General features: G+C 43.3%; 1 protein-coding gene across 4 annotated transcripts in view; it reads right to left on the bottom strand.

The window, feature by feature from the left end:
• Positions 1 to 15,000, bottom strand: part of LOC307012060 (solute carrier family 12 member 2) — a 39,861-nt gene that overhangs the window by 18,002 nt on the left and 6,859 nt on the right. The window contains exons 4-11 of one of the 4 annotated variants that reach the window (XM_079638300.1): positions 9,879 to 9,974; positions 8,449 to 8,588; positions 7,499 to 7,609; positions 7,310 to 7,418; positions 6,379 to 6,506; positions 2,844 to 2,928; positions 1,726 to 1,877; positions 405 to 512 (exon numbers count right to left, since the gene is read on the bottom strand). In XM_079638300.1, coding sequence (XP_079494426.1) covers positions 405 to 512; positions 1,726 to 1,877; positions 2,844 to 2,928; positions 6,379 to 6,506; positions 7,310 to 7,418; positions 7,499 to 7,609; positions 8,449 to 8,588; positions 9,879 to 9,974 — 929 coding nt within the window. The remainder of the gene's footprint in view (positions 1 to 404; positions 513 to 1,725; positions 1,878 to 2,843; positions 2,929 to 6,378; positions 6,507 to 7,309; positions 7,419 to 7,498; positions 7,610 to 8,448; positions 8,589 to 9,878; positions 9,975 to 15,000) is intronic. The other 3 variants (XM_079638302.1, XM_079638301.1, XM_079638303.1) reach the window with 3 other exon arrangements.

The following is a 15,000-nucleotide window of genomic DNA, read 5'->3' as shown; positions in this document are numbered from 1 at the left end:
CAAAACGTTTTTCTAGAAACGTTAATAAAACGTTGGATCAAAGTTATCTGTTCTCAAAATGTAAATTTTTACATCCGTTATGAAGCTATTTTTCTGATATGTTTTGAAAACCTGAAATCATGACCTATTGAAAACAGCCATAATTATGAATAAAAAAGTCGATAAAAAGGTGAAAATTATGACAAGATGAAAATATTGAAATTATTATTCATATTTTTTTTTAAATATAATGTTTCTGTTTGAATTAAGAATTGTTTTTTTTACCCTATTGACATATAATTTAGCTTTTTTTAAGCATCAGCTATACAGAGTAAGAAAAGCCTGTTTTGCATGTTGTGAGGACATGGCCTCAGTTGACCTCTGACCTCAGTGTCTCAAACACACAGACGGATGTGAACTCTGACCTGGAAGACTTTAGGAGCGCTGACCAGAGACGCCAGCGCCGACGAGAGCGTAGCGGAGAAGATCCCAGCGGTGATGAGCGGCCCGAACCCAGACACCAAACTCATCACCTGACAGAAACACACACATAACACACACACACACAACACACACACACAGAACATTAACATCACAGAGAGCACAACAAAACTTCTTTCAGACACATTAACTAAGTCCCCCTGTGGTGTAAATCCAGCGTTTAATGTAGTTTATGTGTGTATGTGGTGTTATTAATCTGCTTTAACACACACATGTGTAAGTTCATAAGTGGACAGCATTGCTGAGTATTTTCTGCTTAAAACTGCAGTGAACCAAAGACAGTCTCAAACACACGGTTTGAAATCGCTGGTGTTTCTGACGTCACACACTACCTTGACCAATCAGATCAACGTGTGATCGTCCACCAGTGGATCTCTGAGTGAGGGAGTGAGTGGAGGCGGGGCTCATTTGCATATTCATAGAACCGCGCATACTAAATGAGGCGAGGGTGTCGAGTTACATTCAAGATATTTTAAGGCATTTACTTCAAAGAAAAAACTGTTAAATATGCCATTTTGGTGATCAAAGATGAGTTTTAAGAGATAAAATGATTGACTATAGGGGGACTTTAATTATTCTAATCTTTTGACTGGTAGTGTATATGCATTCTAATATAAATATGATAACTATATAAGCACATCTGCGGTAGTTTTCTCACAAATGCACTACATTTTTTCAAGCATTGTATTTCAAGCTACACATTTACATTCTTATCAGTTCTTGCTTCCTCTGGGAATCGAACCGTGAGCTTTGTGTTGCGAGCGCCAGCGCTCTACTGTCTGAGCTACAGGAAAGCTTCCGCTTCTCTCTACCTTGGAATTGACAACAAAGCATTGGCAAAAAATACAGAATGCTGCCGAGAAATTTCAGTCAATTACTCACGTTTCTAAAATGGTTGAAATGGTTGCCAGTTCGAGAAATAATTATCTATAAAATCCTGTTACTTGTTTTTAAGGCATTACACAATTTTGCCCCTTCTTATCTTGCAAAACTTCCTGGTCATCTTCATGATGTGTGTTTGATCATTATCATGTCTATGTTTTGATGCATTTAGTTATTTAAAAATAAATAAAAAAGGCCCTCTCTGCACTCCTATTTTGTTTTATAGTAATTGTGAAGCACTTTTGCATTAAATGTGCTATATAAATAAATAAATAAATAAACATCTTATGCCTGTGTTTGTTGTCACACACACACACACACACACACACACACACACACACACACACACACACACACACACACCTGGAAGTCGTTCTGAAGCCCGTACTTGCAGCCTCCCTCTCTGCAGATGGAGAAGTCGAATCCGAGCGAGCAAGAAGCGTCGGTGCAGTTCTCCAGCGAGCCCACGATCGTGTCGTTATCATCGCCGGTGGCGTCTCGCACGATACACGAGCCTGAATACAGCAAACACACACCGTCACGGCTCATCCGAGACTCCAAACACACACCGTCACGACTCATCCGAGACTCCAGACGACAGGATACATGAAAAGAGACGTAAAAGAGTTGATAAATAAGAAGGTGCCAACCCATTCAAAGTCTTAAACACAAGCAATCACATCTTAAAGGGATAGTTCACTTTGAAATGAAATGTTGGTGTGTTTTATCTTACCTGAAGTGCATCAAGATGTCGGTGTCTTTGTCTCCGCAGGAGTTTCAATGTTGATATTTTTAGGTCAAGCCGTTCTTGTCTGTCAGTCATATAATGCAGGTCTATAGGCACTGTCTCCAAAAGCATGCAGAGAAAAGTCCACATTACACAATTCCCCATCGTAAGTGCACATTGTTGGCCTAAGCTCGCGCGAACTCATCCGGGAGTGTTGAGTTTTCACTTATTCCCAGTTTGTAAGCCTTCTATCTTGACACACGACTCGCTTCATTGTTCAGGCCAATCAAAGGCATACGTTGAGCCGTACAGCCAATCACACGCGTTTCTGCTGAGTTTAAAAATGCAACGTCCAATCGAAGGCGGTTAGATTAGTTTCCGGGGAAGAAATCCGGTGTAAACAGATCAGATGGACGTGGTTGTGTACAAGAGATAAAAACTATATAAATACTGTTCGTTTTCTCACACAAACCGCTTGTTTCGTGTCTTAGGCCATCAATGTGCACTTACGATGGGGAATTGTGTAATGTGGACTTTTCTCTGCATGCTTTTGGAGACAGTGCCTATAGACCTGCATTATATGACTGACAGACAAGAACGGCTTGACCTAAAAATATCAACATTGAAACTCCTGCGGAGACAAAGACACCGACATCTTGATGCACTTCAGGAAGATAAAACACACCAACATTTCATTTCAAAGTCAACTATCCCTTCAAGGTCGTATCTTCAGCCCGTCAGAGGAACACAGTACCGTTAGAGAAGGCGACGGCGATGTAAACCACTCCGGTTATGAGGATCGCCAGGAGAGTTCCTTTGGGAATCGCTGACTGCGGATCCTAGAGACGGACAGATGTCACAAACATCATCGCTTATAAAATCTGACCACAACAATCCACAGAATCTCAAATATGATCCTCGAAAAGAGTGACGCACTGAGATTTCGGCAACCAGAAGTTCAAAATGAGGTTAGAGGCCCGAGATTAATGACCGAACAGTGAAAGTTATGACCGATCATCTCTTCCTCTTCACTACTAGTTACAGCAGCAAATAAACATGAACATCAGAAGGAATTAAAGATACAGAACAACTTCCTGAAATCAATCATGTCTCATATAATCCATCAATCTGTGTTTCGACCGCAGAAAGACGTCAATAAAACAGCTTCAAACGTCACATTTACCTCAGAAAAGACATCAGTGTCCATATACTCCATAGTCAGCTAGAAATATAGCCTTTGATTCATATATGCACTATATTACACATTCATGATATTTTTACTTTACCCGTGGTCTTCCATATTTAATGCATGCTTGAATAAATTCATAATGAAAACAAGTTAAGACAGCCAGCGTTTAAATGGTTATAAAGCAACAAATTGGTGTAGAAAAAATTAATTTTAAAGGTTTGCAAAACTCAGTTTTTATTTGAGAGTTGATTATTAAATAAATTTGATTAAATCAACTATGTTTGGTTTTGTGTTTTGGCTGAAATTTTTTGGTTTGGTCAATAAGTGACTCTGGACCACAAAACCAGTCACATGGGTCAAAGAATTTTTGAAATTGAGAGTTATACATAATCTGAAAGCTGAATAAATAATCTCTCCACTGATGTGTGGTGTGTTAGGATAGGACAATATTTGGTCGAGACACAACTATTGAAAATCTGGAATCTGAGGAGCAAAAAAATGTAAACATTGAGAAAATCTCCTTTAAAGTTGTGCATTTATGTTCACGATTGTGCTGCATTCACTCACAAAAATACATGTTTTATATATTTACGGCAGGACATTTACTAAATATCAGGGTCGCGTGTGTTCAGGGTCACGTGTGTGTGTTCAGGGTCACGTGTGTGTGTTCAGGGTCACGTGTGTGTGTTCAGGGTCACGTGTGTGTGTTCAGGGTCACGTGTGTGTGTTCAGGGTCACGTGTGTGTGTTCAGGGTCACGTGTGTTCAGGGTCACGTGTGTGTGTTCAGGGTCACGCGTGTTCAGGGTCACGTGTGTTCAGGGTCACGTGTGTGTGTTCAGGGTCACGTGTGTGTTCAGGGTCACGTGTGTGTGTTCAGGGTCACGCGTGTTCAGGGTCACGAGTGTGTGTTCAGGGTCACGTGTGTGTTCAGGGTCACGTGTGTGTTCAGGGTCACGTGTGTTCAGGGTCACGTGTGTGTTCAGGGTCACGTGTGTGTGTTCAGGGTCACGTGTGTGTTCAGGGTCACACGTGTGTGTTCAGGGTCACGTGTGTGTGTTCAGGGTCACGTGTGTGTTCAGGGTCACGTGTGTGTGTTCAGGGTCACGTGTGTTCAGGGTCACGTGTGTGTGTTCAGGGTCACGCGTGTTCAGGGTCACGAGTGTGTGTTCAGGGTCACGTGTGTTCAGGGTCACGAGTGTGTGTTCAGGGTCACGTGTGTTCAGGGTCACGTGTGTGTTCAGGGTCACGTGTGTGTGTTCAGGGTCACGTGTGTGTTCAGGGTCACGTGTGTGTGTTCAGGGTCACGTGTGTGTGTTCAGGGTCACGTGTGTGTTCAGGGTCACGTGTGTTCAGGGTCACGTGTGTGTGTTCAGGGTCACGCGTGTTCAGGGTCACGAGTGTGTGTTCAGGGTCACGTGTGTTCAGGGTCACGAGTGTGTGTTCAGGGTCACGTGTGTTCAGGGTCACGTGTGTGTGTTCAGGGTCACGCGTGTTCAGGGTCACGTGTGTTCAGGGTCACGAGTGTGTGTTCAGGGTCACGTGTGTGTGTTCAGGGTCACGTGTGTGTGTTCAGGGTCACGTGTGTTCAGGGTCACGTGTGTTCAGGGTCACGTGTGTGTGTTCAGGGTCACGTGTGTGTGTTCAGGGTCACGTGTGTGTGTTCAGGGTCACGTGTGTGTGTTCAGGGTCGCGCGTGTTCAGGGTCACGTGTGTGTGTTCAGGGTCACGTGTGTTCAGGGTCACGTGTGTTCAGGGTCACGTGTGTGTTCAGGGTCACGTGTGTGTTCAGGGTCACGCGTGTTCAGGGTCACGCGTGTTCAGGGTCACGTGTGTGTGTTCAGGGTCACGTGTGTGTTCAGGGTCACGTGTGTGTGTTCAGGGTCACGCGTGTTCAGGGTCACGAGTGTGTGTTCAGGGTCACGTGTGTGTTCAGGGTCACGTGTGTGTTCAGGGTCACGTGTGTTCAGGGTCACGTGTGTGTTCAGGGTCACGTGTGTGTGTTCAGGGTCACGTGTGTGTTCAGGGTCACGTGTGTGTGTTCAGGGTCACGTGTGTGTGTTCAGGGTCACGTGTGTGTTCAGGGTCACGTGTGTGTGTTCAGGGTCACGTGTGTTCAGGGTCACGTGTGTGTGTTCAGGGTCACGCGTGTTCAGGGTCACGAGTGTGTGTTCAGGGTCACGTGTGTTCAGGGTCACGAGTGTGTGTTCAGGGTCACGTGTGTTCAGGGTCACGTGTGTGTTCAGGGTCACGTGTGTGTGTTCAGGGTCACGTGTGTGTTCAGGGTCACGTGTGTGTGTTCAGGGTCACGTGTGTGTGTTCAGGGTCACGTGTGTGTTCAGGGTCACGTGTGTTCAGGGTCACGTGTGTGTGTTCAGGGTCACGCGTGTTCAGGGTCACGAGTGTGTGTTCAGGGTCACGTGTGTTCAGGGTCACGAGTGTGTGTTCAGGGTCACGTGTGTTCAGGGTCACGTGTGTGTGTTCAGGGTCACGCGTGTTCAGGGTCACGTGTGTTCAGGGTCACGAGTGTGTGTTCAGGGTCACGTGTGTGTGTTCAGGGTCACGTGTGTTCAGGGTCACGTGTGTTCAGGGTCACGTGTGTGTGTTCAGGGTCACGTGTGTGTGTTCAGGGTCACGTGTGTGTGTTCAGGGTCACGTGTGTGTGTTCAGGGTCGCGCGTGTTCAGGGTCACGTGTGTGTGTTCAGGGTCACGTGTGTGTGTTCAGGGTCACGTGTGTGTGTTCAGGGTCACGTGTGTGTGTTCAGGGTCACGTGTGTGTGTTCAGGGTCACGTGTGTGTGTTCAGGGTCACGTGTGTGTGTTCAGGGTCACGTGTGTGTGTTCAGGGTCACGTGTGTGTGTTCAGGGTCACGTGTGTGTGTTCAGGGTCACGTGTGTGTGTTCAGGGTCATGTGTGTGTGTTCAGGGTCACGTGTGTTCAGGGTCACGTGTGTTCAGGGTCACGTGTGTTCAGGGTCACGTGTGTTCAGGGTCACGTGTGTTCAGGGTCACATGTGTTCAGGGTCACGTGTGTTCAGGGTCACGTGTGTTCAGGGTCACGCGTGTGAGTGCATCACTTGTTGTGCGAGGATGATCTCTCACCGCCAGGTCTCCGGATATGTTTGCTCCTGCCAGGATCCCTGTGGCGGCCGGGAAGAAGATGGCAAACACTGAGAAGAAGGTTTCCTCGTCTCTGAAGTCTGGACCCATGTTCTCCATCATTATGGCAGCTTAGAGACGGACACACACAGGAACGACGGAGCTTTGAGTGAAGAATCAGCAGTAACACGATCTAGGCCTGTTACAGACCATCAGGAGCGTTCTGCATCATCTATATGATCATGTCAGTCTGTCTCCCTCATAGCGTGCACGTGAAATAATTACGAAGGTGCACGACCAAAAAACACAATGAGCGATGAAGAGCATGTAGCTCTATATATTAACTATTCTAATTTCATACAACTTTTATTATAACGTTTTTTAGCTGAGAGTTTGAATATATTAGCCTTAAGGTTATAAATAAGCTTCCAAAACTATGACAAAGTTCACATTTAGGAGATATGAGCTTCAAAACTTCAGTCTCTCACTTCTGCTAAAGTGGAGCAAGGATTTTTATGACATCACATCTTCTGTCCAATCAAATGCTCTCGAGAATCTAAAGCTCCGCCCCCTATGCCATAAACACCACCTGACCAAAGCGAGCGTGACAGAAGCAATATGTGTTGGAGATGTTATATATATATGTGTGTGTTCGGTTCGGTTTCATCAGCGCTCGGATTCGCTTCTAATGGTGCTGTCAGTCTATGAGGGAAACTAAACACTATTGGCTATTTGAAAAGGGGGAGGAGCCAGTCAATAAGTCCCGCCTTTGCTTCCTGTTTCAGTGGAAATTACGTCAACGCTTCAAACTAAGCTGCGCGATCCAAGGCACTTCAGTGGGAATTTAAATATCACTTTTCCATACTGTATAAAAGAGTCATCAGATTAATATTCTGATCATATTCATATCAAACGAAAGCAGACGAGCAGAGACCGTTATAACTGAAGAAGCCTTTGGGTTCCTTGGACTCCACAGGGATGAAGGATCCGATGAAGTAGTTGACGATTGCCGCCGCGAGAATCACCAATAACACAATCTGGGCCTGTCAAAAGATAATCAATCCATCACGAGAATAATAACTTCTACAGGAAGAGATCTGAACCCATGTCGGACTGCACGGACCTTCGCTTCCCACTCCATGCCAGCGATGGAGATTCCCAGCAGCAAAATCACCGTGAGCGTTCCCACGATCCTGATGTCATTGATCTCGTCGGTCATCAGAGCGTCTATACTCTGACAAACACAGTTTACATCACAACACTTTACAGTTTACATCACAACACTTTACAAGAGTGAGTCTATATGGGTCATACATGTCTCGCTCACCCTAACACACTGCAAACATGCTTTTCTTACTCAGTGTTTCTGTCTTGTTTCCAGTCCAAATATCTACAAATTCTTGAATCAAGATGCATTTACTAGATGAGTAGAATTACATAAGATATTATGTACGGAAGCCCTGAACCGCAACGTAAAAAAAAAAAAAAATCTGTAAAAAAAAACAAAAAAACTGTGGGAATTGTTTTTTTTTAATCTGTGAAAAAAAGAGGAAAAATTATTTAATATCGGAATATTTCGACTTTAATCTCAAAGTGCTAGAAAAAAAAATTTCACGTTTTTTTTTTTTGTACAGATTTTTTTTTCTTCTAACGTTGCGGTTCAGGGCTAAGGTACAGGGTTGAGGGTAATTATGTCCCGTTTTCCGGGGGAATTAATCAAAATGAAGTGAGTTTTTGCTTAAAACAAGCAAATGATCTGCCGATGGGGTCAGAAAAATAATGTTAATTCAAACAGAAACAAGATTATATTTCTGACCCCATTGCCAGATCATTTGCTTGTTTTAAGCAAAAACTCACTTCATTTTTATTAATTCCCCAGAAAACAGGACTTAATATCTTATGTCATTTTACTACTTTAGTAAATGCATCTTGATTTAAGAAATGTTTTATATTTGGACTGGAAACAAGACAAAAATACTGAGTAAGAAAAGCATTTTTTGCAGTGTAGAAGACATGCACATTAAAAAAAATCTTCATCATCTATTCATGCAAGGCTTTTGCGTTCATACTCACATCCAGAAGTTCGACGACAGTTTCCGCGAACCCCACGACGTACATGGCCACCGCGACGGCATTGGCGAAGGCAAAGATCAGCCCGATGGACCCTCCGAACTCGGGGCCCAGACTCCTGGAGATCAGGTAATACGCGCCGCCTGCACACACACCAGATCAGACTGAGACTCACACACACACACAGAGCAGATCAGACTGTGACTCACACACACACACACACACCAGATCAGACTGAGACTCACACACACACGCAGAGCAGAAGACAGAACGGCAGCAACAACAACATTATGTATACATTCAAACACACAGTACTAATAACTACTTAGTAATTGTTTTTTACACTTTTATTTTTGGAAGATTTTTTTTTTTGCATTAACCTTTTTTATATTATAATGTCATTATCATAAATCATGTAAATTATATTTAATTTCGTTGGAATTTGTTCATTTATGTAAGAAAAAAATGTTGCATGAAATGCAAAAAATACACAAATAAATGATAAACTAAAAAAAAAAAAAAAATCTTTACATTTTTTTTTATTCAAAAATAAACTAATTCTAACTGCATATAATATAACTGATATATGATAACTAAATTATAATATAAAAGAGTTCACGATAAATTCCATGCAAAAAATTTTTTCTTCCAAAAGCAAATCAATTCTAAAACCAAATTAAATATAATTGATATGATAACAAAATGATATTTCAGAAAAGCACATTGATTATCTAATAATTATGCATTAGGGCTTACAAATAAAAGTCATCTAATTAGCAAGATTAGATTGTTTATTACACTTAAGAAAAGCATAAGCAAAGTTTAATTAATCTGCAAAAATCGTACTAATTTTGACCATTTATTAAAAAAAAAATTCTGTAGCTATATTTGAACTCTTGGCATATTTTCTAACAAATAATCATGTTTTAGATATAAATAGAGGTAAAAGTTGGGGTCAGTAAGTATTTTTAAATATATTTTATTTAGTAATTAACACTTTTATTCATCAAGGACGCATTAAACTGATCAAAAGTGACTGTAAAAAACATTTATAATGAGATTCTGTTTCAAATAAATGTTGTTTGAACTTTCTATTCAAAGAATCCTGAAAAAAAATGCATCACGATTTTCACAGAAATATGAACTGTTTTTAACACTGATAATAATCATAAATGTGAGCATCAGATCCTCATATTACACTGATTTCTGGAGGATCATGTGACACTGAAGACTGGAGTAATGATGATAAATTCAGCTTTGATCACAGGAATAAATTACACTTTACTGTATATTCACATAGAGAACTGATGATCTACATTATAATAATATTTCACTGTTTTTACTGTATTTGATCAAATAAACGCAGCCTTGGTGAGCATGTTTCAAACCCGTTTATGGTTATGAATGATTATAACTGTAATGAAAGTGCTGACCTCCGCGCACGAAGCCGTTGGTGGCGATCGCGGACGTCGACAGGCCGGTGATGGTCGTCACGACGATGGCCATGAGAACGATGGCACAGGACAGAGCTGCATCAAAACAACCACACATTCATAATCATAATCATAATCATAAGCATACACCGCAAACCAATCCGGGTTAGTTCAGTGAATGTTCTGATCCGATCTGACCTCTGACCTGTAGTGCTCCTGAATCATAATAATAATCATACACTGTTGTTCGTTGGCCAGAGGAGAGCGAGAGACTGAGTCTGGCTGTTCTCCATTCTGTCACTGATGGAGTTTTGGTTCCTTTCCTCTGTCTTGCTTAGTTGAGGACTCAGGGCCGTATCTTGCACCAGCGCAACTGACTTTGTACACGACGCATGTATCATTCCTATTCTGCACCCGCGCACAGCGACTCTTCCCTCCACAGACGCACGTCGGTAAATTAGGGAATGAACTTGCGCTCGGGGGGGCGGTTCAGTGAAAAGAGGAGTGTGTTCCGGCGCAAACGTTCCCTGGTGATATTCTGCAGTTCCAGAAAACAACTCCGCCGCTGACCAGGAGAAACCCAGTCTAAAGACAGCGGCGCCGCGCGTTAGTCAGATGCTATTTTAAGCGCGCGTGCTTGGCCATTATGTAGCGTGTGAACAACACACACACTTTGATTCTCTAATATAAACAGACGCAGCAGTTTTCATTTGTGCAAATCATACATTATTACAAGGAAAAATATTAACACACGAGGGAAATCATTGTTGTGTCCGTGAAGATGTGAAAAAAAATAGGCATAAATCTAGATTACACATTTACCCAAATTATTATACGCCTGTTTAACCGAAGCTAATGTGTGTGTGTTTCTCCATCATCCCCAATGTCACTTCTCTGTGTTTTACGGCCCTGACGAGAACGCCGGTCTCCTCGGCTGTGAACCGCTCCTGCCGTGCGCCGGCAAACCCGCCGTTATAATAGCGATCCGCCGTTATAATAGCGATCCGCCGTTATAATAGCAATCCGCCGTTATAATAGCGATCCGCCGTTATAATAGCGATCCGCCGTTATAATAGCAATCCGCCGTTATAATAGCAATCCGCCGTTATAATAGCAATCCGCCGTTATAATAGCAATCCGCCGTTATAATAGCGATCCGCCGTTATAATAGCAATCCACCGTTATAATAGCGATCCGCCGTTATAATAGCAATCCACCGTTATAATAGCAATCCGCCGTTATAATAGCAATCCGCCGTTATAATAGCGATCCGCCGTTATAATAGCGATCCGCCGTTATAATAGCAATCCGCCGTTATAATAGCAATCCACCGTTATAATAGCAATCCGCCGTTATAATAGCAATCCGCCGTTATAATAGCAATCCGCCGTTATAATAGCGATCCGCCGTTATAATAGCAATCCGCCGTTATAATAGCAATCCGCCGTTATAATAGCGATCCGCCGTTATAATAGCGATCCGCCGTTATAATAGCGATCCGCCGTTATAATAGCAATCCGCCGTTATAATAGCAATCCGCCGTTATAATAGCGATCCGCCGTTATAATAGCAATCCGCCGTTATAATAGCAATCCGCCGTTATAATAGCGATCCGCCGTTATAATAGCGATCCGCCGTTATAATAGCAATCCGCCGTTATAATAGCAATCCGCCGTTATAATAGCAATCCGCCGTTATAATAGCGATCCGCCGTTATAATAGCGATCCGCCGTTATAATAGCAATCCGCCGTTATAATAGCGATCCGCCGTTATAATAGCGATCCGCCGTTATATTAGCAATCCGCCGTTATAATAGCGATCCGCCGTTATAATAGCAATCCGCCGTTATAATAGCGATCCGCCGTTATAATAGCGATCCGCCGTTATAATAGCGATCCGCCGTTATAATAGCAATCCGCCGTTATAATAGCAATCCGCCGTTATAATAGCGATCCGCCGTTATATTAGCGATCCGCCGTTATAATAGCGATCCACCGTTATAATAGCGATCCGCCGTTATAATAGCGATCCGCCGTTATAATAGCAATCCACCGTTATAATAGCGATCCGCCGTTATAATAGCGATCCGCCGTTATAATAGCGATCCGCCGTTATATTAGCAATCCGCCGTTATAATAGCGATCCGCCGTTATAATAGCAATCCGCCGTTATAATAGCGATCCGCCGTTATATTAGCAATCCGCCGTTATAATAGCGATCCGCCGTTATATTAGCAATCCGCCGTTATAATAGCGATCCGCCGTTATAATAGCAATCCGCCGTTATAATAGCGATCCGCCGTTATAATAGCGATCCGCCGTTATAATAGCGATCCGCCGTTATAATAGCGATCCGCCGTTATAATAGCAATCCGCCGTTATAATAGCGATCCGCCGTTATATTAGCAATCCACCGTTATAATAGCAATCCACCGTTATAATAGCGATCCGCCGTTATAATAGCGATCCGCCGTTATAATAGCGATCCGCCGTTATAATAGCAATCCGCCGTTATAATAGCAATCCGCCGTTATAATAGCAATCCGCCGTTATAATAGCAATCCGCCGTTATAATAGCAATCCGCCGTTATAATAGCGATCCGCCGTTATAATAGCAATCCGCCGTTATAATAGCGATCCGCCGTTATATTAGCAATCCACCGTTATAATAGCAATCCGCCGTTATAATAGCAATCCGCCGTTATAATAGCAATCCGCCGTTATAATAGCGATCCGGCGTTATAATAGCAATCCACCGTTATAATAGCAATCCGCCGTTATATTAGCAATCCACCGTTATAATAGCAATCCGCCGTTATAATAGCAATCCGCCGTTATAATAGCGATCCGGCGTTATAATAGCGATCCGGCGTTATAATAGCAATCCGCCGTTATAATAGCGATCCGGCGTTATATTAGCAATCCACCGTTATAATAGCAATCCGCCGTTATAATAGCAATCCGCCGTTATAATAGCAATCCGCCGTTATAATAGCGATCCACCGTTATAATAGCGATCCGCCGTTATAATAGCGATCCGCCGTTATAATAGCGATCCGCCGTTATAATAGCAATCCGCCGTTATAATAGCAATCCGCCGTTATAATAGCAATCCGCCGTTATAATAGCAATCCGCCGTTATAATAGCGATCCGCCGTTATAATAGCGATCCGCCGTTATAATAGCAATCCGCCGTTATAATAGCAATCCGCCGTTATAATAGCGATCCGCCGTTATAATAGCGATCCGCCGTTATAATAGCGATCCGCCGTTATAATAGCGATCCGCCGTTATAATAGCGATCCGCCGTTATAATAGCGATCCGCCGTTATAATAGCGATCCGCCGTTATAATAGCGATCCGCCGTTATAATAGCGATCCGCCGTTATAATAGCAATCCGCCGTTATAATAGCTATCCGCCGTTATAATAGCGATCCGCCGTTATAATAGCGATCCGCCGTTATAATAGCGATCCGCCGTTATAATAGCGATCCGCCGTTATAATAGCAATCCGCCGTTATAATAGCGATCCGCCGTTATAATAGCGATCCGCCGTTATAATAGCGATCCGCCGTTATAATAGCGATCCGCCGTTATAATAGCGATCCGCCGTTATAATAGCGATCCGCCGTTATAATAGCAATCCGCCGTTATAATAGCAATCCGCCGTTATAATAGCAATCCGCCGTTATAATAGCAATCCGCCGTTATAATAGCGATCCGCCGTTATAATAGCGATCCGCCGTTATAATAGCGATCCGCCGTTATAATAGCAATCCGCCGTTATAATAGCAATCCGCCGTTATAATAGCGATCCGCCGTTATAATAGCAATCCGCCGTTATAATAGCGATCCGCCGTTATAATAGCGATCCGCCGTTATAATAGCAATCCGCCGTTATAATAGCGATCCGCCGTTATAATAGCAATCCGCCGTTATAATAGCGATCCGCCGTTATAATAGCGATCCGCCGTTATAATAGCGATCCGCCGTTATAATAGCGATCCGCCGTTATAATAGCGATCCGCCGTTATAATAGCGATCCGCCGTTATAATAGCAATCCGCCGTTATAATAGCAATCCGCCGTTATAATAGCGATCCGCCGTTATAATAGCGATCCGCCGTTATAATAGCAATCCGCCGTTATAATAGCGATCCGCCGTTATAATAGCGATCCGCCGTTATAATAGCGATCCGCCGTTATAATAGCGATCCGCCGTTATAATAGCAATCCGCCGTTATAATAGCAATCCGCCGTTATAATAGCGATCCGCCGTTATAATAGCGATCCGCCGTTATAATAGCAATCCGCCGTTATAATAGCGATCCGCCGTTATAATAGCAATCCGCCGTTATAATAGCGATCCGCCGTTATAATAGCAATCCGCCGTTATAATAGCAATCCGCCGTTATAATAGCAATCCGCCGTTATAATAGCGATCCGCCGTTATAATAGCGATCCGCCGTTATAATAGCGATCCGCCGTTATAATAGCAATCCGCCGTTATAATAGCAATCCGCCGTTATAATAGCGATCCGCCGTTATAATAGCAATCCGCCGTTATAATAGCGATCCGCCGTTATAATAGCAATCCGCCGTTATAATAGCGATCCGCCGTTATAATAGCAATCCGCCGTTATAATAGCAATCCGCCGTTATAATAGCAATACGCCGTTATAATAGCGATCCGCCGTTATAATAGCAATCCGCCGTTATAATAGCAATACGCCGTTATAATAGCGATCCGCCGTTATAATAGCAATACGCCGTTATAATAGCGATCCGCCGTTATAATAGCAATCCGCCGTTATAATAGCAATCCGCCGTTATAATAGCGATCCGCCGTTATAATAGCAATCCGCCGTTATAATAGCGATCCGCCGTTATAATAGCAATCCGCCGTTATAATAGCAATCCGCCGTTATAATAGCAATCCGCCGTTATAATAGCGATCCGCCGTTATAATAGCAATCCGCCGTTATAATAGCAATCCGCCGTTATAATAGCGATCCGCCGTTATAATAGCAATCCGCCGTGGAACAAGCGCGCCGGCTCTTAAAGGGAATGTGAGAGGACGCTCAGACCAACACATGTTAGATTTGCGCCGGCGCAAGAGTCG

The sequence above is a fragment of the Phoxinus phoxinus genome, assembly GCF_949152265.1.
Source record: "Phoxinus phoxinus genome assembly, chromosome: 15".
Classification (NCBI taxonomy): domain Eukaryota; kingdom Metazoa; phylum Chordata; class Actinopteri; order Cypriniformes; family Leuciscidae; genus Phoxinus; species Phoxinus phoxinus.
This window is presented reverse-complemented; position numbering and strand designations above follow the sequence as displayed.